The sequence below is a fragment of the Coregonus clupeaformis genome, unplaced genomic scaffold, assembly GCF_020615455.1.
Source record: "Coregonus clupeaformis isolate EN_2021a unplaced genomic scaffold, ASM2061545v1 scaf0401, whole genome shotgun sequence".
In the NCBI taxonomy this organism is placed as follows: Eukaryota; Metazoa; Chordata; class Actinopteri; order Salmoniformes; family Salmonidae; genus Coregonus; species Coregonus clupeaformis.
In genome coordinates, this window is record NW_025533856.1 from 360,001 (window position 1) to 387,031 (window position 27,031).

Consider the following 27,031-nt stretch of genomic DNA (forward strand, 5'->3'; position numbering starts at 1 on the left):
TTTCTCCTCTCCGCACAGGCTATACAAACGCCTCACACCGCGTGGCTGCTGCCTCTCTAACCTGGTGGTCCCTGCACGCACGACCCACGTGGAGTTCCAGGTCTCCGGCAGCCTCTGGAACTGCCGTTCTGCGGCCAACAAGGCAGAGTTCATCTCAGCCTATGCTACCCTCCAGTCCTCGACTTCTTGGCGCTGACGGAAACATGGATTACCACTGAAAACACTGCTACTCCTACTGCTCTCTCCTCGTCTGACCATGTGTTCTCGCATACCCCGAGAGCATCTGGTCAGCGGGGTGGTGGCACAGGAATCACATGTCAACACCCTGTCGTTCTCTGCTAACATCAAGGCGGTGACACGATCCTGTAGGTTCATGCTCTACAACATTCGGAGAGTACGACCTGCCTTACACAGGAAGCGGCACAGGTCCTAATCCAGGCACTTGTCATCTCCCGTCTGGACTACTGCAACTCGCTGTTGGCTGGGCTCCCTGCCTGTGCCATTAAACCCCTACAACTCATCCAGAATGCCGTAGCCCGTCTGGTGTTCAACCTTCCCAAGTTCTCTCACGTCACCCCGCTCCTCCGCACACTCCACTGGCTTCCCAGTTGAAGGCCCGAATATTCTACAAGACCATGGTGCTTGCCTACGGAGCTGTGAGGGGAACGGCACCTCCGTACCTTCAGGCTCTGATCAGTCCCTACACTCAAATGAGGGCATTGGCGTTCATCCACCTCTGGCCTGCCGGGCCCCCTACCTCTGCGAGAAGCACAGTTCCCGGCTCAGCCCAGTCAAAACTGTTCGCTGCTCTGGCACCCCAATGGTGGAACAAGCTCCCTCACGACGCCAGGACAGCGGAGTCACTCACCACCTTCCGGAGACACTTGAAACCCCACCTCTTTAAGGAATACCTGGGATAGGATAAAGTAATCCTTCTACACCCCCTTACCCCCACCCCCCCAAAAAAAAAAAAAATATGTAAAGTGGTTATCCCACTGGCTATAAGGTGAATGCACCAATTTGTAAGTGCTCTGGATAGAGAGCGTCTGCTAAATGACGGAAATGTAAATGTAAATGTATTCTCGTCTCCCCCCCCTGTCTCTCTCTGTCTCTCTCTCCGCGCCTCTCGTTCCCTCTCTCTCTGTATCTCTCTCTGTCTCCCCTCTCTCTCCGTCTCTCTCTCTGTCTCTCTCTCTCTCTGCTCTCTCTCTCTCTCCTACCTCAGTGTAGGGGGTTGTAATGTAAGGGGGTTGAGGCCAGAGAAGGGTTCAAAGACTCGAGCCGGAGGCCAAGGCCTGCTGTTTTCCTCCAGGCAGCAGACGGAGCAGCTTTCATGGACCGTAGGATGTCACCACCTGAGAGCACACACACAGGTCAGAGTTTGTCAAGAACTGTAGGATCGTCACCTCCTCAGAAAGAGAAGTGGTCAAAGATGAGTCACAGACTCTCATACATGTCACATATACAGTACACACACGTCATTAAGTCATATGGTAAAGCTTCATCAGTAACCTCAGGAACATTGTCACATACGAAAAAAAAAGGAAGTGGGGGTGTAGTGACTTAGTCAAAAGGGTTCCTAAAGAGCGAGTGCAGAGATATCCTATACTTCCTGATATGCAATTATGACAATGATGTTAATGACACAGAGAATGATTGACAGCTGGTGCATCTGACCTCGTCCAGTCTCTGAGCCAGGCTGTGCAGGGCCTGGGGGCGGTGCTTGTCTCCCTTCCAGGGGTAAGGGGCGTATCTCTTCACACACCTGTCCACTCAGGTGCTCACAGGCCGACACCCACTGCTCACAGATGACCACGCCGACTCTCAGGCTCTCCCTCACAGATAGGAACGGGTCCATGAAGAGTTTCACACCACTCAGCTTCTTCTGCACGTACCTGCCCAGCGCACCGCCTGACACACATAAACACACAGTCAGAAACACAAGCCATGGCAGGCCATCTGAAATAATGCAACAACACCACCATAATAAATACAGTAGCTAGCTCTCTGCCAGTTCAGTTTCAGTTCCAGGTTGTGTGTGTGTGTGTGTGTGTGTGTGTGTGTGTGTGTGTGTGTGTGGCGTACCAATGACGTCCATGAGTCTGAGCATGCGCGTCTCAGGAAAGGGATCATGGTCATTCTGCCTCCACACGTCATCCAGTGTGTCTCTGCTCACCTCCACCAGCTCCACAGCATCAGACAGACAGACACCATCCAGACCACTGTAGTCTGATACACACAGGGGGGATGAGACAGTCAACACACACACACACACCAAAACACACCCCTTCCTTCCTTCCTTGTTCGTCCATCATAGGTCGAATGATAACCATGACATGATTTATTGGGATGAGTCTGGGCTACGGTGAGTAAGCAGATGGTTGATGACGCCAATCTGAGCCGGAACATTCTTTACTTTACTAAATGTATTGTCCCCTTGGGAGAAATTCGTTGCAGTATCATACACGTTTTAAAAAAGGACAAGACCACAACACAAATGGACAATAAAAGGACATTACACAATACAACGTCATGACAGTCATATATAGTATGAGAAGCCTGCTGGTCTTAGTGATTGGATCAGGACATTAGCCCAAGCTATTTAGGAGGGATATCACATTTGGCACAAATTATTGTCTAGTCCTGTTTTTTCACTCTTTGACACACTGGACATGATATATTGGTAGTACACACACAGTCCATACCTTCTCTATGGGCTTGAAGAGCTCAGAGAAGTGTGAGGCCCTCTCTCTCACAGTGCTCCTGTCCCCAGACTCAGAGAGATCAGCCCAGTACTGGAACTCATCCACTGGGGTCAGGATACCTGAACAGACAGAAGAACACACCAACAGGAGGTTTTCAACTGTCAACTATGATTAGACCGGGATCGTTGTTGCTCTTCGGTCTTTCATATCATTTGATGTAATTCCCCTGTTACATTTTGATGTACTAGTAGGTATATCCTAGTCCGAGGATTTGGCTAAAGCTCATAGAGATCTGGGTCCCGGATATTCTGAACCACGTGAGCAGTGTGCACCCACCCAGGATGTCGTCTTCTCTGTGGCTCCTCTTTCCAGTGTCTTCTGTTCCGGCCCTGCGGATCACAGAGCCCAGCCCCCTGCTCCAGCTCACTTAGCAGGCCCGCAAGCTTTGGGTCAAATGCTGAGCTCCACCGCTCATCCTAGAATAAGGGAATACATAATAAATCTATAAACACACCTGTAACACACACCTGCAAGGTATAAAGGTGTTACCTCTTTAGTACACAGGCATAACACAGGTGATATATGTTCATTACACAGGCAATAGATCTCACCTTGAGTAGCATAGGGGCGAACACCTGTCGCACGGCCTGGTAGAGGGTACTGATAGGAGACTCTAGCATGGAGGACACCAGGACATTCTGGTGCAGGTTCTCCTCTGTTATCACTGTGGGACGCAGCTTGAAGAACACTAAAACCTTCTCTCTGCTGTCCCCAGCCTCAATCTGTACACAGCCATAATGAAAATCAGAAAAAAAAGAGGATATTGGTTTGGGGTTAGGTCAATTTCGATGATGTAGGCACAAAATGTTAAGTCAGTAGCTAAGTTCCTGGTTAGCAAGAAAACGTCTGTTCTCATCTTGGTAGATGTGAACAGAGAAATAAGTGTATGTTTATCAATGTGTGTGTTTTACATTATTGCTATTTGGATATCATATCCTGTATTGTCTAGTATACCTTGTTTGACAGGCACAGGTCATTCTCGTGTTTGGTGACAGCAAGCACGAATTCGTTCCCATCATCTAAGAAATTGTTGAGTTCCTCAGACCCATCAAGGGATGATGGCGGCTTTAGGCCGAAGTAGTTCCCTGTCGTGGTGAGGATGAACTGCTTGCGGGCGTCATCCGAGCCGTGAGGCATCTCTCACTTCTTGTTTTGTGGCTCAGGTGAACAGATTGTTTTCGGATTCCCTACGAAAAAAAGGAGCTAATGTCAAAGTGACTCATACTGTGACGATGTCCCACATCCCTGCCTGGGCTAACCAAAAGTCGAAGCTAAACCACTTGTTACTCACTAGCTATCTAGCTAGCGATTTAGCTTCAAAACCAGTCCATAAACGTCCAATAATGTACCGTCAGCAAACTGACGGCCAGTTGTAAAGACGAAGCGCACTGGCATCACTGAGGTATATATGAACTAGCATGTTATGGAGTATGCTATCTACCTGGAAAACTAGGTAACTAGTTAGCGTAGCGCGAGCCCCCGGAAGAACTAGCGTAGCTATCATGCTACCTATAGCTAGCTGGTTCATAACAGTTTCATCTAGCTAACTAGTAACGTTAGCTGACCAGAGAACGTACTTACTGGTTAAAGAGGAGGTTTAGACTGTAAAACCGAATGTGGACATCAAAGCACTAAATTATAAATATATTATATTATATTTTAGCCGAGTCCGAGAGGGTGCTTCTGCATAATCTGCAGTTGATGTCTTGTTTCTGCAGCAAGAGTGAAGCTGGCGTAGTTACCATTGAAACTACGGCAGCTACGTAGCTAGCTATAGCAACTGCAGTGCTCACAGGTTGGCTACGTTAAAAAAAAGTGCCGTAGAAGCTATCCGTGGTAGGCCTACTCGCAGAGAGAAGGATTTAAACTTTAGTGTTGTCAAGAGCACCGGATACATACAGCAGGTCTAAAACAGTATAGTGAAACTTGCGAGCTCTTTCCGACGATGCAGAATAACAGTAATGGATTCCCTAGAGGAAAAAGCAGCTAGTGTCAAAGTGAATCATACTGTAAGCATGTCACACCCTTCCTTGCCTGGGCAAAATAAAAGTCTGGCAACCTAAGCTAGACATGCAAAAAATGAAATAAAAACAGAATGCAGGTACTGTATACAGGATATACAGGTCAGTGCCATTAATACAATGTGCAGGTGTACTGGAGTGATTGATGAACCGTACCTTCAGAAAGTATTCAGGCCCTTGACTTTTCCACATTTAGTTGTGTTACAAAGGGGTTAAAATTGATTTAATTGTCATTTTTTTGTCAACAATTGACACAAAATACTCTATAATGTCAAAGTGGAAGGAAAAACTCTCGTAAGCAACACTAGTGTAGATCTGGTGTCTACACGGAATTTGCATCAAGTCCAATTTCAGAAAGTTCAACAGCAATAAATAAAATCACCATCATGGAATTAAATAAAAGCAACCTCCATTCATCATCTCCAGTCCTTCATCACTGACACGGCAACAAGCCACTGCTTGCAAGTCAATGCTATAAAGTGCCTATCTGATGTGTGCCGGCATGATGTAACTGAGAAATGAATGCATGTAGGCTAGGAGGATGCTTTGGTGTTTCCCGTGACAGCCTCAAATGGCAGGATTCAGACTCTGAAGGTTCACAAAGGAGAACAGCCCCTGACTGTGTGATATTATAGACCAGAGAAAAATCACATGGGTGGCATCATGAAGGTTATTGGAGAAGCTAGAACAAATGGAACATGTCCCAGGGTGCATTGCTTTTTCATAGTTTAGCTTGGGGTTTCAATTCACTCACTGGATTGTATAATGTAGTAGTGTAATTTATAGTAGTGCAACATTCCAGCAGGTTCACATCAGAATAGTTTTCTGAATTTTTGAATCAGTCTTTATGGTGGAAGAACACATCAAGATTAAAATGGCAGACACAGTTGTAATAGTAAGTCCTTGTAGAGGTTCAGCACAGCCGCGTGTTATGTAGATGATCCTGCTCGTGGAACATTTCACACCATTTGTATTGAATATCAAATCCCTTTCATAAACTGTCAAATCAGAACTAAGATTCCACGTTTTATTAGGTCTTAAAGAGGGAACTAGGAAGAAAGTATGGTCTTCCTTCTGCAGAGAAAGTTCTTAGAATATTATGTTCATAGAGAGGTCAGCAGTAGAGCAGTTTCTCCTTTTAATTTTTTGGGGAAATTAAGGTAAAACCTTTAAATACAAATAGATGGCCACCCTTTCCCCGGAAGCCCCTCCTTTTATCGTTTTAAGTTATTCTTCTGGTTATTATGATCTCATCCCTCAGCCACGGAGTAAGAGCTCCTCCTCACTTCCTTTAACATTGTGTGTGTGTGTGTGTTGTGTGTGTGTGTGTGTGTGTGTCTGTGTGTGGCGAGGCAATAGGTGGGATGAGTTAGTGGAGTGTTTGTCCAGGCCTGCTGCACTATGTTTGTACTGAGGTTTCCCACACCTTTGTTTGTGTGGTACCATGTTCTTTATCCGTGTCTGAGGTTAGCCTGTGTCAGCATGGTCTGATCGGATCATCTGATATCTGTAGCCTGAATGGAGGGGAGGAAATTCTCTCCGTGCAACACCACTGGTCCAAACAACATTCTCCATTCTGATTCGCCCTTCATCAGGGACACCATGGATACAGTGTTCCATTTCTCACTAATGTTGTTGTGTTCTTGATAAACATTGCAGTTTGAACTACTGTGTGCAGAGTACTGTAGATTTTAGGTGGCATATATAGGGAAGTGAGAGTCTCAAATGTCTGTGACATTAACTGACCCCCACCCCCTCAGCACACACACAACTATGAACACACACTGCTGTGAGAAGAGACCAAATCCTGATAACCTACGGTATGCTACAATGGTAACATTAGTCAACTAGAAACCCTAGACCCACTCCAATTTGCATACCGCCCCAACAGATCCACAGATGATGCAATCTCTATTGCACTCCACACTGCCCTTTCCCACCTGGACAAGAGGAACACCTACGTGAGAATGCTATTCATTGACTACAGCTCAGCATTCAACACCATAGTGCCCTCTAAGCTCATCACTAAGCTAAGGATCCTGGGACTAAACACCTCCCTCTGCAACTGGATCCTGGACTTCCTGACGGGCCGCCCCCAGGTGGTAAGGGTAGGTAACAACACATCTGCCACACTGATCCTCAACACGGGGGCCCCTCAGGGGGTGCGTGCTCAGTCCCCCTCCTGTACTCTCTGTTCACCCATGACTGCATGGCCAGGCACGACTCCAACACCATCATTAAGTTTGCCGACGACACAACAGTGGTAGGCCTGATCACCGACAACGATGAGACAGCCTATAGGGAGGAGGTCAGAGATCTGGCCGTGTGGTGCCAGGACAACAACCTCTCCCTCAACGTGACCAAGACAAAGGAGATGATTGTGGACTACAGGAAAAAAAAAGAGGACTGAGCACGCCCCCATTCTCATCGACGGGGCTGTAGTGGAACAGGTTGAGAGCTTCAAGTTCCTTGGTGTCCACATCACCAACGAACTATCATGGTCCAAACACACCAAGACAGTCGTGAAGAGGGCACGACAAAGCCTATTCCCCTCAGGAGACTAAAAAGATTTGGCATGGGTCCTCAGATCCTCAAAAATTCTACAGCTGCACCATCGAGAGCATCCTGACTGGTTGCATCACCGCCTGGTATGGCAACTGCTTGGCCTCCGACCGCAAGGCACTACAGAGGGTAGTGCATACGGCCCAGTACATCACTGGGGCAAAGCTTCCTGCCATCCAGGACCTCTATACCAGGCGGTGTCAGAGGAAGGCCCTCAAAATTGTCAAAGACTCCAGCCACCCTAGTCATAGACTGTTCTCTCTGCTACCGCACGGCAAGCGGTACCGGAGTGCCAAGTCTAGGTCCAAAAGACTTCTCAACAGCTTCTACCCCCAAGCCATAAGACTCCTGAACAGCTAATCATGGCTACCCGGACTATTTGCACTGCCCCCCCACCCCATCCTTTTACGCTGCTGCTACTCTGTTAAGTATTTATGCATAGTCACTTTAACTCTACCCACATGTACATATTACCTCAACTACCTCAACTAGCCGGTGCCCCCGCACATTGACTCTGCAACGGTACCCCCTGTATATATAGCCTCCCTACTGTCACTTTATTTTACTTCTGCTCTTTTTTTTTCTCAACACTTTTTTTGTTGTTGTTGTTTTATTTTAACTTTTTTTTTAAACTTTTTTATTTTTTATTTTATTTTTTGTTTAAAATAAATGCACTGTTGGTTAAGGGCTGTAAGTAAGCATTTCACTGTAATGTCTAGACCTGTTGTATTCGGCGCATGTGACCAATACAATTTGATTTGATTTGATTTGATTTGAAAAGCAAAAGGACTTCCCCTGACTAAAGCCACACCCCCAGCATGCTTAGGGGAAGAGGGACTGATTGCCAGTGCTGAGAACACACCAACCTCTCCGACTTCACACTCGATTACGGCTGTTAAGAAAGGCAAAGCATGACTGCGGTAAGAATGCCTTTATTTCACCATCATAGGCTTTATAACTGTTATAAATATCTACAGCTCTTCCAGACTGGCTGGTAGTGGATGTACCAGTGTTGATGTAGCTTTACTTAGAGAATACAGTGCTGGTTAAGGTGAAGCAGTTTAATTAAACAATGCAATAGAAGGGTATTCAGTTTGACCTACTATATCATATATTTTTATTTTTTAACCTTTATTTAACTAGGCAAGTCAGTTAAGAACAAATTCTTATTTACAAACCCGGCTGATGCTGGTCCAATTGTGCGCTGCCCTATGGGACTCCCAATCACGGCCGGATTGTGATACAGCCTGGAATCGAACCAGGGTCTATAAATAAGAATTTGTTCTTAACTGACTTGCCTAGTTAAATAAATGTTTAAAAATTAAATATATATGATAGCGACGCCTCTTGCACTGAGATGCAGTGCCTTAGACCGCTGCGCCACTCGGGAGCCCCTATATCATTGAATGAATGGAGGTTGTTGGTGTTTCAGGTTATTAACCAAAACAATAGATGTAGAGATGTGACTCCTACTCTTGGGGTTGACTGTAATATCTGGAGAGATGTAGCAAACAGATAATGGAGCCATAGAAACTGACTGGTCATTGGCTGCATTTACACAGGCAGCCAATTCTGATATTTTGCCCGATTATTGGCAAAAGATCTGATCTGATTGGTCAAAAGATTAATTATTGGCAAAATTGGGCTGCCTGTGTAAACGCTGCCATAGTGTCATATTATATATTTAAAATAAACGTTTATCATCATCTCTGTCAAAGTGGTTTAATATCTAAATCTTGTTGCATGGACAGTGCATTATATATTTTTGCAATTGCTTATTTGCAAACATTGTCAATCACTTGGATAAGTGAAACATTTACACACAGTGGATTTCACCGATACTTTCACCTAGATATGGTCAGATTACTCTGAAGTTTTCATCTTTTGTGTTTTGATAAAACTACGACATTTCAAAAAATAAATCCATGGATTACAGTTTCTATTGACTGCGACGTGAGTAACACACTAAACATGAACTTTAAACTTCTCACTCTGCATAGTTCTAGTACCACGCCTTTCTGACTCACTCGTGCTGCAACATTACAAAACCGTCTGTGTCAACTAAGAGTGTCAAACTACTGTTTGCTTCATGCTCAGTGGACCATGAATGCATGCACGTGCATGCTTATGTTGTGTTTATGTATGATTGTTTTCATGTGTGTGTGTGTGTGTGTTATAGCAATATATTTGATATACAGCAACTATATACAGTTCTTCTGTACTGTTGATACTGTAACCTGTGTTAATGAAACTCATCCTACCAGCTGATACCATAACAATGGGGCTCTCTAATTCTGGGGATTCCCCTTGGCTTATTAATTAGAAACGTATCTGACAACCAAGCCAGTTCCCTCTGTCAGCCCCCGGCACAATCCTCTGGCCTGTGACATTCTACTGAGGCAATCGTTTGATGTCTTTACTCTCAAGTAGTTAATTCATAATAAAGTCCTTGCAAGACAATGTGTAAAAGACACACGATTGAGGAACGGAATTGTTGTTTGATTCTCTTCAGATTGACGCTAAATCAACCAAACCCACAACTCTGAACCATGAACTCCCTATCCTTAACCACCAATCGCTGAGATTAATAAAGAACCATGACCACAAATATCTTACTAGGCAAAAGTTATCTATCTGGATTTCGCCTATCGGGTAGGATTATATGCATAGAAATAGAACGAATAGAATGGACAAATCATTGACTTCAATGGGGACTCCCATTCTACGCATTATATTTCCATGCATTTAATCCTATCCTATAGCTGAAATCTGAATAGATAACCTTTGAAAAACTGGGTCCTGCACACAGTAGCTGTATGTGCTTATAGCCTACTGCCCAAAGAGTACAAAGAATTTCCTGAAGTAATTCCCTTGTCCTGGGATTTCCCTTAGGGTTTTCTTGACTGACTATTAGGAAGAGTAACCTAAATGCTCAATTTATTTCCTTAACTTGGTTATTATAATAAATATAAAATGAAGATTTTTCTTAATTACTTTTTTAATCTCACCATATTATCTGAGGATTAATAAGCAAACTCTCGTGTCCTTTATGAGTGTTTATTTACCATGATATGAATCTGATCATATGAAACCTGATCATTGGTTGTAAGTACTGCTGTTTGAACTAATGTGTCTGTGTTTTCTACAGGACTATGGGATGTGTGTGCGTTGGCTGCTTCGGTAAATAGTGCTCACTTATCACTCTGTGTGACTATGATCATGGCGGGATTGTGTCTGAGGTATATTTCTATCTTTAAATCTTGGTTATTTGCAACCGTTAGCCTACTTGATTTACATACAACTGTATTGGTCTAATTTTGATACAATTATACGTTTTTAATAAGAATAATATTTAATTTGTAGAGTTAATTTCCGCTATCTAGAGTCAGAATTCTTCACACCTTGTTTACAGTAGTGTGTGTGGTGACAGTATCTGATAGAGAGAATGGCGCTGTGGGTCTCCAATGGAATTACTTTCTGTTTTCTGGGTGTTTCCTTGGTATACAGTACATTCCTGAAAGCTGGAGGAATGTGTGCCTGTAATTAAAGGATAATATTAATAACATTTATGGGTGTGTTTCTGGAAATAGGTTATTAGGAAATAAGAACGCTACCAGTGACCTCACCTAACAGTACTCAGCTGATTGTACTGTTATTTTGGTTTCCAGAAAGTGTGTCTTCTTCTTCCTGGCATCGGTTCAGTTTATTCAAAGTAGAGGTAAGAGGAGAGTCAAGTGACAAAAATATGACATTATGATACCTGCCACTTTATCAGATCAGATCTTTACTGTTGGAGATGCTTGGCTGAGTGTGTGTGTGTGTGTGTGCGTGCCTGCATGTGTGTATCTGTGTATGTTTTCTCTGTAAAGTTTGATTTGCAATAAGACTATCTGAACCATGATGTTATCTATTCAGTAGAAGGGAAAGTACCAGACACTTTCAGATGAGAGAAAAGTGTAGATGTGTCAGATAGATTGAGGGAAAAAGAAACACAGAAGCCAAAAAAAGGAACTGCCTAATGTCTACCCTCACCCCCCTAACTCTCTGGCATAACCCTTCCCTAACCTCTAACCCCTTTCGCCCTCTCTCTCAGATGTCACCATGGTGATAGGAGAGGTGGGTGGGGCTGTGACCCTCCCCTGTACGTCTGACCTCTCCCCAATCTACCTGTATGTACAGAGACCTGACCCAGTGGAGTTCATTAACGGCTACCATCAGACAAAGGTCTTACCATCGCCTGACCCAAAGTATGCAAACCGTACGCATGTAGACCCCAAACAGGGAACAATGAAGCTGTGGAGTATATGGCCGTCAGATGAGGGCTGTACGAATGCCACATCCGATACCCAACCAAGGACAACCGGAGATCATACAGCTCAATGTGACAGGTAAGATTACCTCAGTTCAAACTCTCTTACATGTGGAACATGGCTTTCTGGATGAAGGAAAACACAATGTCTGTGCTGTCAGATGTGTGCTTGTAATAGCCCAAACCATAGATACATTCACTAAAAAGAAGACAAAAAGAAAGCTGTAGACCGGCTTGTGTTGTTTTGTTTTCAGTTACTTAGAGGAAGTAAAACTAAGAAAATATCAAATCCTTTCCATCTCTCCCCCTCTACAGCCAACTACAGCATCCCCAATGTAACAGTGGCTTGTGACAGCAGCAGTTGCTTGGTGACGTGTTCCTCCGACAACGGTTACCCTCGTAGGGACGTTGAGTGGAGCCCGAACCCTCCTCTGAACCAGAGCCACTGGAGAGCAGTGAACAGCAGTGGGAGGAGAGACCCGGTCTCTACGCTGTTCTCGGTCTTCAGTTCCATATCCATCAGCTGCTCCTCCGGACCCTAGCTGAACCTCAGCTGTGCTGTAGGGGGCGCCCTCTCACAGGAACACACCGTCTGTGAGGACTGAGACACACTGTCTCTATCACTGTCATTAAATGTATAACATTATACATTTCTGTCAAGCAAATTAATTTGAAACCTTACCTGTTGTGTTGTATTGTATTTATCTACTATAGGCATGCCACAGGCAGGCTCTCCTGATATCCTTGTTGTCTGTGTGATCTCTGCTGTCTCTGCTGTTCTGCTGTGTTTCCTGGTTCTGGTATTTATCAGCAAGAAAAGGAAGGCTAAGCCAGCCAGAGGTAATCAAGGTAAGGATGACATTACTTGCGATAGTGGAGACAGACAGTATTGTCTCTTGGAAATGGGACCGGCAGGATAAAATATAAATATCTATAAATACATAAAACATATAGATGGGTTGGCGGACAACGTTATGCACATCGATGTGGCCGGAAGGTGTGTGTTGTTATGATTCTGAAAGGTCTGATGGCTAGCAACAATGACAAGAAGCTGCCATGTGGGGAATCGTAGGTGGCTTGTTTCAGCTCGTTGTATATTATTATAGATACCATGTCTTGTTTTGAGATAGCTAATCAACAACAGTAACTATGTATTGAGAGACAAGTGCTCATTGTTGCAAATTTATTTATTTTTCAATAAACATTTAGAGACTAAATATAATTTACATGTTGTCAACAGTCTAAGCCAACCCCGTCTGTTTTGCCCCATAGTTGCGCACGCGTCAGTTTTGTTGCTAAATAACCAACCCCGTCTATATCTTTCTGTTTCTCCAGGAGGGGAAGGTTGCAGCAAATTCAGGAGTGAGTATCTGTTTCACTGTTTCACTGTTCAGACGAGTGAGTATCTGTTTCACTGTTTCACTGTTTCACTCAAACTCACAGGATAAATACATCTCACTGGGCAAAAACAGGTTCAATCAACATTGTTTCCACGTCATTTCAACCCAAGAAATCTATGTGATGATGTTGAATCAACATGGAAAACTAATTGGATTTGCAAAAAGTAATCAATGTAAGGGCATTTCGTCTTTTATTCATCCAACTTTGAACCTAAATCCAATTATTTTTTTGATTTCACGTTGATTTCACGTTGAATTCACATTAGTTGACAACTCGACCAAATGTAAATCAGAACTAGACGTTGAACTGAAGTCTGTGCCCAGTGGGATAAGATCAAAAGCTTGACATTGGTTTAGATAACCTGTGCAAATGACCTGGCAAAGCAGTTAAACATTTTTGTTTTGTTAAAGTTTTGTTTCATTCCTTTCCTCTCGTTCTTCCTCTCCTCTCTCTCTTCCTCTCCTCTTTTTCATTCCTCTCCTCTCGTTCTTCCTCTCCTCTCTCTTCCTCCTCTCTCTCTCCTCCCTCTCTCTCTCTCTCTCCCTCCTCTCCTCTCTTTCTTCCTCTCCTCTCTCTCCTCCTCTCCTCTCTCTCCTCCTCTCCTCTCTCTCCTCCTCTCCTCTCTCTCTTCCTCTCCTCTCTCTCCTCCTCTCCTCTCTCTCTTCCTCTCCTCTCTCTCCTCCTCTCCTCTCCCTCTTCCTCTCCTCTCTCTCTCCTCCTCTCCTCTCTCTCTTCCTCTCCTCTCCCTCTTCCTCTCCTCTCTCTCCTCCTCTCCTCTCTCTCCTCCTCTCCTCTCTCTCTTCCTCTCCTCCTCTCCTCTCTTTTCATTCTCTCCTCTCTCTCTCCTCCTCCTCTCCTCTCTCTTCCTCTCCTCTCTCTCCTCCTCTCCTCTCCCTCTTCCTCTCCTCTCTCTCCTCTCCTCCTCTCCTCTCTCTCTTCCTCTCCTCTCTCTCCTCCTCTCCTCCTCTCCCTCCTCTCCTCTCTCTCTTCCTCTCCTCTCTTTCTTCCTCTCCTCTCTCTCTTCCCTCTCCTCTCTTTCTTCCTCTCTGCTTCCCAGAAATGTACAGCTGACCTGAAGGAACCCAGACACTTGAACATTCGGAAGACAGAATGTGGAAGGTTCTATTATTTGACTCATTGGATACTGCCTTCTAATGGGATATGGTAAAGAGATTACTGAGGTGACCTAAACATTGCCTGAACTTGGTGCTGTTGGAAACTATGTTAACTTTCCTCTACATGCTGGATGGTAAGCTGGACTTCAGGGTGTTTTTACGGCGTTGAGGAAGACTGAAAATGGTATGTTAAAATGACTGAGTTCCACAGAAAACCAATGAATACTTGAAATGCAATGACTGTCCTCAATGTAGTGCACTAAACCAGGGCATGCAATTATCCAAGGCAACATATACAATTATTTGTATTGTGTTGTATTAGGACTAGCGACATGCACTTTAGAAAAGTGTACACTTATCCAGTGATCACTTATCAGGGATTGACTGTATTCAACTGATTGATGAATATTGGAAGTGAGTGTGTCTGTCAGTAGTAGATCTTACTCCAGTTCCTCCCAGTAGGTCCTATTACTGCCAGTCTAAACTGGTTTTATAAAGCTGAGATTCGCATAAGGTGAAACGGCGCCACTGGCCGCCCCAGGCGCATTTGTTATTGTTTTTAAACGGGGCAGAGGAGCATACATACTCTGCTGTTCTATCGTGTGTGCAATGACGTCAGAGGTAAAACACACAGTGTTCTTTATTTAAAGTTGTTGTAATATGGCAAACGGACGTGGCAGTTTCACCGCTACGGATTCCAGCTTTAAGGACTTACGGGTTTTCAGTGTTTGTGAGCAGAAGACAAATGTTGAATGTGTGTAAGAATGTGTCTTGATTCTTTTTGGAATTATTTTCAAAGTTCTGTTATATAGGCAAAATATTTATATGAATTATTATGTTATTCTCATGTAAGATACTATTGTATTATTTTTATACAAGTTATGAATAAGTTATTCATCTTAAATTATGTCTTTCAACTTTTTAATAATAAAAATATATACAGTTGAAGTCAGAAGTTTACATACACCTTAGCCAAATACATTTAAACTCAGTTTTTCACAATTCCTGACATTTAATCCTAGTAAAAATTCCCTGTTTTAGGTCAGTTAGGATCACCACTTTATTTTAAGAATGTGAAATGTCAGAATAATAGTTGAGAGAATGATTGATTTAATATTTTATCTATTTCATCACATTCCCAGTGGGTCAGAAGTTTACATACACTCAATTAGTATTTGGTAGCATTGCCTTTATATTGTTTAACTTGGGTCAAACGTTTCGGGTAGCCTTCCACAAGCTTCCCACAATAAGTTGGGTGAATTTTGGCCCATTCCTCCTGACAGAGCTGGTGTAACGGAGTCAGGTTTGTAGGCCTCCTTGCTCGCACATGCTTTTTCAGTTCTGCCCACAAATCTTCTATAAGATTGAGGTCTTTGTGATGGCCACTCCAATACCTTGACTTTGTTGTCCTTAAGCCATTTTGCCACAACTTTGGAAGTATGCTTGGGGTCATTGTCCATTTGGAAGACCCATTTGCGACCAAGCTTTAACTTCCTGACTGATGTCTTGATGTTGCTTCAATATATCCACATAATTTTCCTTCCTCATGATGCCATCTATTTTGTGAAGTGCACCAGTCCCTCCTGCAGCAAAGCACCCCCACAGCATGATGCTGCCACCCCCGTGCTTCACGGTTGGGATGGTGTTCTTCGGCTTGCATGCAACCCCGTTTTCCTCCAAACTGAACGATGGTCATTATGGCCAAACAGTTCTATTTTGTTTCATCAGACCAGAGGACATTTCTCCAAAAAGTACGACCTTTGTCCCCATGTACAGTTGCAAATCGTAGTCTGGCTTTTTTATGGCGGTTTTGGAGCCCCCGTGGGAATCGAACCCACAACCCTGGCGTTGCAAGCCCCATGCTCTACCGACTGAGCTACACAGGGCCATACCTTTGCACCAAAGTACGTTCATCTCTAGGAGACAGAACACGTCTCCTTCCTGAGCGGTATGATGGCTGCGTGGTCCCATGGTGTTTATACTTGCGTACTATTGTTTGTACAGATGAACGTGGTACCTTCAGGCGTTTGCAAATTGCTCCCAAGGATGAACCAGACTTGTGGAGGTCTACAGATTTTTTCTGAGGTCTTGGCTGATTTCTTTTGATTTTCCCATGATGTCAAGCAAAGAGGCACTGAGTTTGAAGGTAGGCCTTGAAATACATCCACAGGTACACCTCCAACTGACTCAAATGATGTCAATTAGCCTATCAGAAGCTTCTAAAGCCATGACATCATTTTCTGGAATTTTCCAAGCTGTTTAAAGGCACAGTCAACTTAGTGTATGTAAACTTCTGACCCACTGGAATTGTGATACAGTGAATTACAAGTGAAATACTCTGTCTGTAAACAATTGTTGGAAAAAATTACTTGTGTCGTGCACAAAGTAGATGTCCTAACCGACTTGCCAAAACTAGAGTTTGTTAACAAGACATTTGTGGAGTGGTTGAAAAACGAGTTTAATGACTCCAACCTAAGTGTATGTAAACTTCCGACTTCAAATGTACATTGCTATAAAGAAGTGGTGGAGCTGTTGACAAAATGCAGCCCTTTTGTAGGACCGCGGATCAACTGCGTTAGGAACTCAGTAGGGGGCTTAACTTACTGTTTAAAGTTAGAATAGTAGACTTTTTCGAAATTGAGTTGTGCATCTGCAGCTTTTTCCAACAAAATGTCACTTAGGACCCCCAAAAGGCTAGGGCCGGCTCTGTGTGGGTATGGATGTTGGCACGTAGAGCCGCGAGCCAGTGTGGCCCCTAATGATGAGTTCAGTTTTTTTGTGGCCCCCACCCCCATCAAAGTTGCCCATCCGTGTTATAGTCTGGTGTAACTCTTAACACCAAATTGCAGTATCAGTGTTCACCAGCAGATGTCAGTCTCACCACAGATTTATGCTCAGCCACCCTACCGACCGAAGAGCTGTATATTAGGACTTGTGATTCCGCTATCACCATGCCACCAGTCTTATCCATGCTGAAAAAGGGTAGTCTGTAGATCCAATTTTGTTCAATGCCATTTCTTCCACCTTTGTCTCTACTGCAAACAGCTTGTCTGATTGCCTCTGACTGGAATTAAGAGATAAGGGGAAGATGTGAGAAAGGCGAAGAGAAGAGAAGAGATACTCTCTCCATTCAGCACACAGAGTTTCAGTGTTTATTGGGACAAGAGAATGGTGTGGTCTGGATACTCTGCCTGACACCACTTACCTTTTAATCATAGCTACAGACCAGAGCTAACTCGCACAGTAGGGAGAAACCACACATCACTTTACCTCTCTCTCTTGCTCCCTCCCTCCCTCCCACCCCCTCCCTACTATCTCCTCCCCGCCCTCTGTCTATCTCTACCCTCCTCCTCCGTCTCTCCCATGAATCATTGTGCCAGTCTGTCCCTCCCCTGTGTTTACATTAAACAGCAGAATCACTCCAGCCGGCTCAGACTTCAGGAATGTAACACCCTCCCTCCCCTCCCTCCCTCCCTCCCTCCCTCCCTCCCTCCCTCCCTCCCTCCCTGGTCAAACCCAAACAAAAGAAATAGAAAGTCCCTCCACTCTTCTTCCTCCACTCTCCTTCCTCCACTCTTCTTCCTGGTAGACACACACCAGATTAGAAAACACTAGTAAGTGAACCAGTTTGGCCTGCTTCTGCAGACACACACACACATGCAGGAATAGTCAGAGTCAGAAGGAAGCCGATGTAATGATGGTGGAGCCCTTGAATAATCCCTCCATTTTACATCTACAGACCACTGAGCTGGCACAGTTTACTGTCTGTGTTCCTTTAGAGAGAGGCAACCTCTGCTCCAGTATGCTGTGGCCAATACCAAACAGCAGGCGAATAAGATTATTCCACTTCAGAATGTCAACTAAATTAGTTCAGGGCTGAGTGAACCGACGGACTGTGCTGGAGGACAAGAGATCGATTCAGGAGAGCAAAGTTTAAATCTGATCAGCATCAGGGGAGGTTTCTCTATTTGAAGACAAAATCGGAATACTCAGATGGGAATACCACTGAGGGGCTTCAGTTCCGATCAGAGATTATCAGACAAACCCTTTGGAACCGAGCCACAGTCACGAGTGGAGATTCTATGTCTGCTGTGTGTGATGCTGGAAACCTGAGGGAGTTGTTGATAAGAGTCACATCTCCTTGTTTATTAATAACACTGCTCAAGATCTGACCTTTACATTTACTGTCATAACAAGTATACATGTACGGTACACACACACACACTGTCTGTAATAAAGCCCTTTTGTCGGTAAAAACTCATTCTGATTGGCTGGGCCTGGCTCCCTAGTGGGTGGGCCCAGTTGTGTGGTCATGTGCGGCAAAGAAGGACATAGGTAAGTTGGTCCAGAACAATGCAGCACGATCGCACTTAGATGTTACACGGAGGGAAAGTGTCAGTAACATGCATGTCAGTCTCTCCTGGTTCAAAGTTGAGGAGAGATTGGCTGCATCACTATTGGTCTTTGTGCGAGGTATTGATATTAGGGTTAGGGGTTAGAATTGAGGCTTAGTTTTAGGGTTTGGGGTTAAGGTTAGGGTTAGGGTTAAGGTTAGGTTAAGGGTTAAGGTTAGTAAAACAAACATGTGTGTGTGTGTGTTTGTGTGTGTGTGTGTGTGTGTGTGTGCTCCCATTTCAGAGCTCTTCCCAGGTCCTCAGACAGACCAGAATACACCAGAACACTGAGACAGACCAGAATACACCAGAACACTGAGACAGACCAGGAAGAAGCACAGAGTCACACACTCTCTCTTAGAGAGCGTCCTTTCAACAGGTGTGGGGCCCAAAATAAAGAAAGCACCCCCCTCCTCTAATCTGAATCTTTGGAAATAATTGAACTTCTTTGTTTATCTCCTTGAATCCAAACCCTCCTATCTATGCTCTGCCCCTCCCTGCAACTGTACCCCTGATCTCCCGTTCCCTCCAACCTACCCTACTCCTGCCCCCATGTCATTCTCTCCCTCCACACCTCTCCCTCATGCATCTATTACAGTCTAAACTCCTTTTCCCATTATGTTTTAACTTCAGTCACCATGTGGAAATTCCCAATCTGGCCCTCGCACCATCATGACCACCTAATCATCCCCAGCTACCAATTGGCTCATTCATCCCCCCTCCTCTCCCCTGTAACCATACCCCAGGTCGTTGCTGTAAATGAGAATGTGTTCTCAGTCAACTTAGCTGGTAAAATAAGGGTAAAATAAATAAAAAATGTGAGAGAGAAAGAGAGAGGGAGAAAGAGAGAAAGAGAGAAAGAGAGAGGGAGAGTCTTCCATTCATCCTGTTTATATAAGTACAGTATATCTCACTGTAAAATCCACTCATCTTTATGAGCCTCATAAAACCCTCTATATAACACACACACACACACACACACACACACACACACACACACACACACACACACTCTCACACACACACACACACACACACACACACACACACAGAGATTCAAACATTCGTATACACACACCCCCATTCATTTGCTGACTTCAGAATAAACTCTTAGTTTTGACTGATATAAACACACTTTTACGACACCAATATGAAAAAAAATGATCTGCTAACAAAAGGGACTTTCATAGTAGCGAGACTCCTACACACACACGCACACACACACACGCACGCACACACACACACGCACTCTCACACACGCACATACTCTCATACACTCTCACACTCACACGGCCGATGAGTCATATAGAGGTAGCTAACATCTGCCGTCTAGTGTCTCTCACACTCACAGGAGCTGAGAGCTCTGAGGGCAGCTCTTAACTCAAACACACTGTTTATGAGTTCCAGGCTGTTCTGATAAACACACATGTTGTGGTTGTGTAGACCCACTGTGCTCGCTGTCACTTTGAGTAGATCTCTCTCTCTCTCTCTCTCTCTCTCTCTCTCTCTCTCTCTCTCTCTCCTTTTTTTTTTTTTTTTTTTTTTTTTTTTTTCCCCCCCCCTTTTTTTTTTTTTTTTTTTTTTTTTTTTTTTTTTTTTTTTTCCCCCCCCTTTTTTTTTTTTTTTTTTTTTTTTTTTTTTTTTTTTTTTTTTTCCCCCCCCCCCCCCCCCCCCCCCCTCTCTCTCTCTCTCTCTCTCTCTCTCTCTCTCTCTCTCTCTCTCTCTCTCTCTCTCTCTCTCTCTCTCTCTCTGTTAGCAGGCTGAACACAGCAGACACCAGGGGTCCGGCCTGTAAAAGAAGCCAGTAGTGTCAGTGGGCCAAAGGCAGCGTGGTATGTTGGGACGTGGAGCCCAGTGGGGGGCTGGGTGATTGACAGCAGGACTGGAGAGAGTTTAGATCAGAAACAGATAAGAACAGGAGGAATGGCACAGACATGTCAGAGAGAGCCTCATAGTGTGTGTGTGTGTTTGTGTGTGTGTGTGTGTGTTTGTGTGTGTGTGTGTGTGTGTGTGTGCGTGCGTGCAAGGTGCGTGCCTGCCTGACTCACAAAGTCTGATACAATCTGAGACTCAGGGGGTATGCTAATTTGGTATAGAGCAGACCTAACCCAATCTATTAAATTAGTCAAAACAGGAACATTTTTACATCTGGCTAGAAATTAATAAGGAAATTATCTCAACAGAGAAAATGTCGTCATGTGTGCTACCTATATCCCCCCAATAGAATCCCCATACTTTAAAGATGACAGGTTCTCCATCCCTAGAGGGGGAGATCAACCATTTCCGGGCTCAGGGACATGTACTAGTCTGTGGCGACCTAAATGCCAGAACTGGACAAGAACCCGACACCCTCAGCACACAGGGACAAACACCTACATGGAGGTGACAGCATTCCCTCCCCCCATATGCCCCCCTAGACACAACTATGACAACATAACCAACAAAAACGGGTCACAACTCCTGCAGCTCTGTCAGACGCTGGGTATGTACATAGTCAATGGTAGTCTTCGAGGGGACTCCCTACGGTAGTACACCTATAGGTCATCTCTTGGCAGTAGCACTGTAGACTACTTTATCACTGACCTCAACCCAGAGTCTCTTAGAGCGTTCACAGTCAGTCCACTGACACCCCTATCAGATCACAGCAAATTCAAACTCTACTTGAACAGAGCTAAATTCAATCATGAGGCATTAAAGCCAAAGGAAGTGAATAATATTAAAAAATGCTATAGATGGAAGGAAAGTAGTGTGGAAATCTACCAAAAAACTTATAGGCAACAACAAATTCAATCCCTTCTAGACAATTTCCTGGACAAAATGTTTCACTGTAATAGTGATGGTGTAAAATTGGCAGTAGAAAACCTAAACAGTATATTTGACCTCTCAGCTTCCCTATCAAATCTAAAAATTTCAAGCAGACAACCTAAGAAAATTAACAACAAATGACAAATGGTTTGATGAAGAATGCAAAAACCTAAGAAAGAAATTGAGAAACCTATCCAACCAAAAACATAGAGACCCAGAAAACCTGAGCCTACGCCTTCACTATGGTGAATCACCAAAACAATACAGAAATACACTACGGAAAAGAAGCAACAGCACATCAGAAATCAGCTCAATGTAAGTGAAGAATCCATAGACTCTAACCACTTCTGGGAAAATTGGAAAACTATAAACAAACAACAACACGAAGAGTTATCTATCCAAAACAGAGATGTACGGATAAACCACTTTTCCAATCTTCTTGGCCCAATAACAAAGAACAAACAGCAAAACATATACAGTGGGGAGAACAAGTATTTGATACACTGCCGATTTTGCAGGTTTTCCTACTTACAAAGCATGTAGAGGTCTGTAATTTTTATCATAGGTACACTTCAACTGTGAGAGACGGAATCTAAAACAAAAATCCAGAAAATCACATTGTATGATTTTTAAGTAATTAATTTGGATTTTATTACTAAAAACTAAAAATTAATTAAAACTAAAAATCTTAGAATCAACTATTAAAGACTACCAGAACCCACTGGATTCTCCAATTACATTGAATGAACTACAGGACAAAATACAAACCCTCCAACCCCAAAAAGGCCTGTGGTGTTGATGGTATCCTAAACTAAATCATGAAATATACAGACAACAAATTCCAATTGGCTGTACTTAAACTCTTTAACATCATCCTCAGCTCTGGCATATTCCCCAATATTTGGAACCAAGGACTGATCACCCCAATCCACAAAAAGTGGAGACAAATTTGACCCCAATAACTACCGTGGGATATGCGTCAACAGCAATCCTCTGCATTATCATTGACAGCAGACTCGTACATTTCCTCAGCGAAAACAATGTACTGAACAAATGTAAAATTGGCTTTTTACCACATTACCGTCACGACAGACCATGTATTCACCCTGCACACCTAATTGACAAACAAACAAACCAAAACAAAGGCAAAGGCAAAGTCTTCTCATGATTTGTTGATTTCAAAATAGCTTTCGACTCAATTTGGCATGAGGGCCTGCTATACAAATTGATTTAAAGTGGTGTTGGGGGGAAAACATATGACATTATAAAATCCATGTGCACAAACAACAAGTGTGTGGTTAAAATTGGCAAAAGAACACACACATTTCTTTCCACAGGGCCGTGGGGTGAGACAGGGATGCAGCTTAAGCCCCACCCTCTTCAACATATATATCAACAAATTGGCGAAGGCACTAGAACAGTCTGCAGCACCCAGCCTCACCCTACTAGAATCTGAAGTCAAATGTCTACTGTTTGCTGATGATCTGGTGTGTCTGTCCCCAACCAAGGAGGGCCTACAGCAGCACCTAGATCTTCTGCACAGATTCAGTCAGACCTGGGCCCTGACAGTATATCTCAGTAAGACACAAATAATGGTGTTCCACAAAAAGGTCCAGTTGCCGGGACCACAAATACAAATTCCATCTAGACACCATTGCCCTAGAGCACACAGAAAACTACACATACCTCGGCCTAAACATCAGCGCCACAGGTAACTTCCACAAAGCTGTGAACGATCTGAGAGGCAAGGCAAGAAGGGCCTTCTATGCCATCAAAAGGAACATAAAATTCGACATACCAATTAGGATCTTGGTACAAGAACAAACAACATTGTAAATACAACACATATTTATGTTTATTTATTTTCCTTTTTGTACTTTAACTATTTGCACATTATTACAACACTGTATATATACATAATATAACATTTGAAATGTCTTTATTCTTTTGGAACTTTTGTGAGTGTAATGTTTACTGTTTATTTCACTTTTGTTTATTATCTATTTCACTTGCTTTGGCAATGTAAATATATGTTTCCCATGCCAACAAAGCCCCTTAAATTGAAATATAATTGAATTGAGGGAGAGAGAGAGAGAGAGAGAGAGAGAGAGGAGAGAGAGAGAGAGAGAGAGAGAGAGAGAGAGGAGAGAGAGAGAGAGAGAGAGAGAGAGAGAGAGAGAGAGAGAGAGAGAAGGATAAATCTGAGATAAAGATTTAAGTTCTATTGGGTAACAATGCGGAACACATCAAGCTTGTTCTCTCTGTCTTTGGAACACAGCTCAAACCTTAAATGACTGGCTTTGTTGGTCAGGTTCCTGACAGCCCTCTGACCAGAGCCCTGGAGAGGGACTGAGCAATGTTCAGAGCTGCTTAATGTTCAGATTTACTGTCCAACTGTTTCTCTGGAATTAGAAGAGAGAGAGAGCGGGAGAGGGATGAGAGAGAGAGAGAGAGAGAGAGAGGGTTCGTGCCAGATTCCCAGACTCTCCCCACTCCGACAGGAAAGGGGAAGCTCCGGAATACTATCTGTGTCAGAGAGTAGAGGTGAGAACAGACCCACTCCTCCAGCCTGAAGCCATGCATCACTGTGGGTCCATTGTGAGAAGGAAAGGTCCATCAATGGAGCTAGAGGGCCGAATCACCCCCTACACCCTGTCCCTGGTGGTATACCTCCCCTGAATACGACAGACAGACACTTCATGCATTGACTTGTTAATCCATCTATCCCTCTCTGTTCGTTCTGCTGTTGACAGTCACACCCAGTAGAGGGAACAGAGGGCAGCCATGTTGGAGGCCCATCGCTCCCAGCAAACCAAAATTGGTTCTGTGAAAGTTCCCAGAACATTCGTTAGGTTGGGGCAAATGTTCTCATAGCACAAAAACTGTCCAGTTGTGCTGATGATTATACAATGTTTGTATAAACCCTAACTAGAACTTAATTGGAATCTTAGCTAATGTTTTTGGGAATGTTCCCAGGTTGCAGGGATTCTACTTAGGAAGGATTATCATTCATTAACAATCCCATGGTCCATGACACTAACTAGCTCCACAGTCTAGCCACATCACATCTGCTGAGCCGGGCCCCCTTCAGGTCCTCACAGAGCTGTTTATGAACTGATGACGAGGGGAAAGAATCACTCAACTTCCCTTTAGACCAGTCCAGTCCAGTCTGAACAACAACACAGAAGGAGAAAGTCACTGGAGCTAGTCCAGCAGCCCAACAAGCTACAGTCTAATTATCTTCTATGTTTCCTTAGTTACGACCTAACTTCCCCTGTAAACATTTAGTCCAAAGAAATCTGGTGATGTTGATGAGAGGAGTGTATTGTAATTCATCAGTGTTTATGCATGAAATACATAACCCAGAGGATTCATAAATAGTCAGGAGTGCTCATGTCAAGGTCAAGAAAAGTCTGCTCAATACATTCTAGAAGGCAAGGCACATTCTTAGGCTATATGCTAAAGCACATAAAAGAACGTTAAATCACATTCTAGAATGCCAAAACACATATAAATATATACAGTAGGCCTAATGAGCACGGGCGCTTTGTAACGCCAAGGTAGTGGGTTCGATCCCCGGGACCACCCATACACACACACAAAAAAAATAATGTATTCACGCATGACTGTAAGTCGCTTTGGATAAAAGCGTCTGCTAAATGGCATTTAATAATAATTAATTTAATAATGCTAAACCTAAAATTAATGGCTTACTTGTACACTACGACCTATCCTACTGTTCTCCCCCATTCTCCCCTCCATCCCACTGTTCTCCCCATGGACCCTCCAGCCCACTGCTCTCCCCCATTCCCCCTGCAGCCCACTGCTCTCCCCCATTCCCCCTGCAGCCCACTGCTCTCCCCCATTCCCCCCTCCAGCCCACTGCTCTCCCCCATTCCCCCCTCCAGCCCACTGTTCTCCCCCATTCCCCCCTGCAGCCCACTGCTCTCCCCCCTTCCCCCTCCAGCCCACTGCTCTCCCCCATTCCCCCCCTCCAGCCCACTGCTCTCCCCCATTCCCCCTCCAGCCCACTGTTCTCCCCCATTCCCCTGCAGCCCACTGCTCTCCCCCATTCCTCCCCACTGCTCTCCCCATTTCCCCTCCAGCTCTCTCCCCCACTGCTCTCCCCCATCCTCCAGCCCACTGCTCTCCCCCATTCCCCCTCCAGCCCACTCCTCTCCCCCATTCCTCCCTCCAGCCCACTGCCCTCCCCCATTCCCCCCTCCATCCCACTGCTCTTTCCCCATTCCCCCCTCCAGCCCACTGCTCTCCCCCATTCCTCCCTCCAGCCCACTGCTCTCCCCCATTCCCCCCTCCAGCCCACTGCTCTCCCCCCATTCCCCCTCCAGCCCACTGTTCTCCCCCATGCCCCCTCCAGCCCACTGCTCTCCCCCATTCCTCCCTCCAACCCACTGCTCTCCCCCATTCTCCCCTCCAGCCCAAATGTGTGTCAGGGCCTCAGAAGCGTGGCCAAGGCAAACAGCTGGCCTGGCCCAGAGATCTGCTACATTTCAGTTTCATACATAACACACACACGCATGCATACATGCACGCACCTAACACACACACACACACACACACACACACACACACACACACACACAATCACGTTATATTTCAGAATCCAGTGTGAAGAGGCCTACAAGGAAACCTCACTATGCGATTCGTAGGCCTGCACACACACACACACACACACACACACACACACACACACACACACACACACACACACACACACACACACACACACACACACACACACACACACACACACACACACACACAGATGCACGTACATACAACTGTCCCAACTGTTTGACCGATGTGGGGGCAGACAGACAGACAGACAGACAGACAGACAGACAGACAGACAGACAGACAGACAGACAGACAGACAGACAGACAGACAGACGTCCTTGGAGCTTTTGTTACTGTTACTGTGTTATCATCAGCGTTTCATAGGACTAGGAGAGGAGTCAGTGTTTCATAGGACTAGGAGAGGAGTCAGTGTTTCATAGGACTAGGAGAGGAGTCAGTGTTTCATAGGACAGGGAGCAGTGTTTCAAGGACTAGTAGAGGAGTCAGTGTTTCATAGGACTAGTAGAGGAGTCAGTGTTTCATAGCACTAGGAGAGGAGTCAGTGTTTCATAGGACTAGGAGAGGAGTCAGTGTTTCATGGGACTAGGAGAGGAGTCAGTGTTTCATAGGACTAGGGAGAGGAGTCAGTGTTTCATAGGACTAGGAGAGGAGTCAGTGTTTCACAGGACTAGCAGAGGAGTCAGTGTTTCATAGGACTAGCAGAGGAGTCAGTGTTTCAGGACTAGGAGAGGAGTCAGCGTTTTCATAGGAATGGGAGAGGAGTCAGTGTTTCATAGGACTGGAGAGGAGTCAGTGTTTCATAGGACTAGGAGAGGAGTCAGTGTTTCATAGGACTAGTAGAGGAGTCAGTGTTTCATAGGACTAGGAGAGGAGTCAGTGTTTCATAGGACTAGTAGAGGAGTCAGTGTTTCATAGGACTAGGAGAGGAGTCAGTGTTTCATAGGACTAGTAGTTTTCTAGAGGAGTCAGTGTTTCATAGGATGGGAGAGGAGTCAGTGTTTCATAGGACTAGGAGAGGAGTCAGTGTTTCATAGGACTAGGAGAGGAGTCAGTGTTTCAT

General features: G+C 44.6%; 1 protein-coding gene and 2 pseudogenes across 1 annotated transcript; 1 reads left to right on the forward strand and 2 right to left on the reverse strand.

Annotated features, from left to right (window-relative positions):
- Window positions 1-4,468, reverse strand: part of LOC123484662 — a 171,646-nt pseudogene extending 167,178 nt beyond the window's left edge.
- A 3,713-nt stretch (window positions 4,469-8,181) lies between these two features.
- LOC123484660 lies at window positions 8,182-12,848 on the forward strand (annotated as a pseudogene).
- An 11,564-nt stretch (window positions 12,849-24,412) lies between these two features.
- Window positions 24,413-25,739, reverse strand: LOC123484663 (glycine-rich protein 5-like). The gene is made up of 2 exons (XM_045215231.1): window positions 25,140-25,739; window positions 24,413-24,541 (listed from the first exon to the last, which is right to left on the reverse strand). The coding sequence occupies exons 1-2, from the start codon at window positions 25,737-25,739 to the stop codon at window positions 24,413-24,415; spliced, it is 729 nt and encodes a 242-aa protein (XP_045071166.1).
- Between the last annotated feature and the right edge of the window lie 1,292 nt (window positions 25,740-27,031).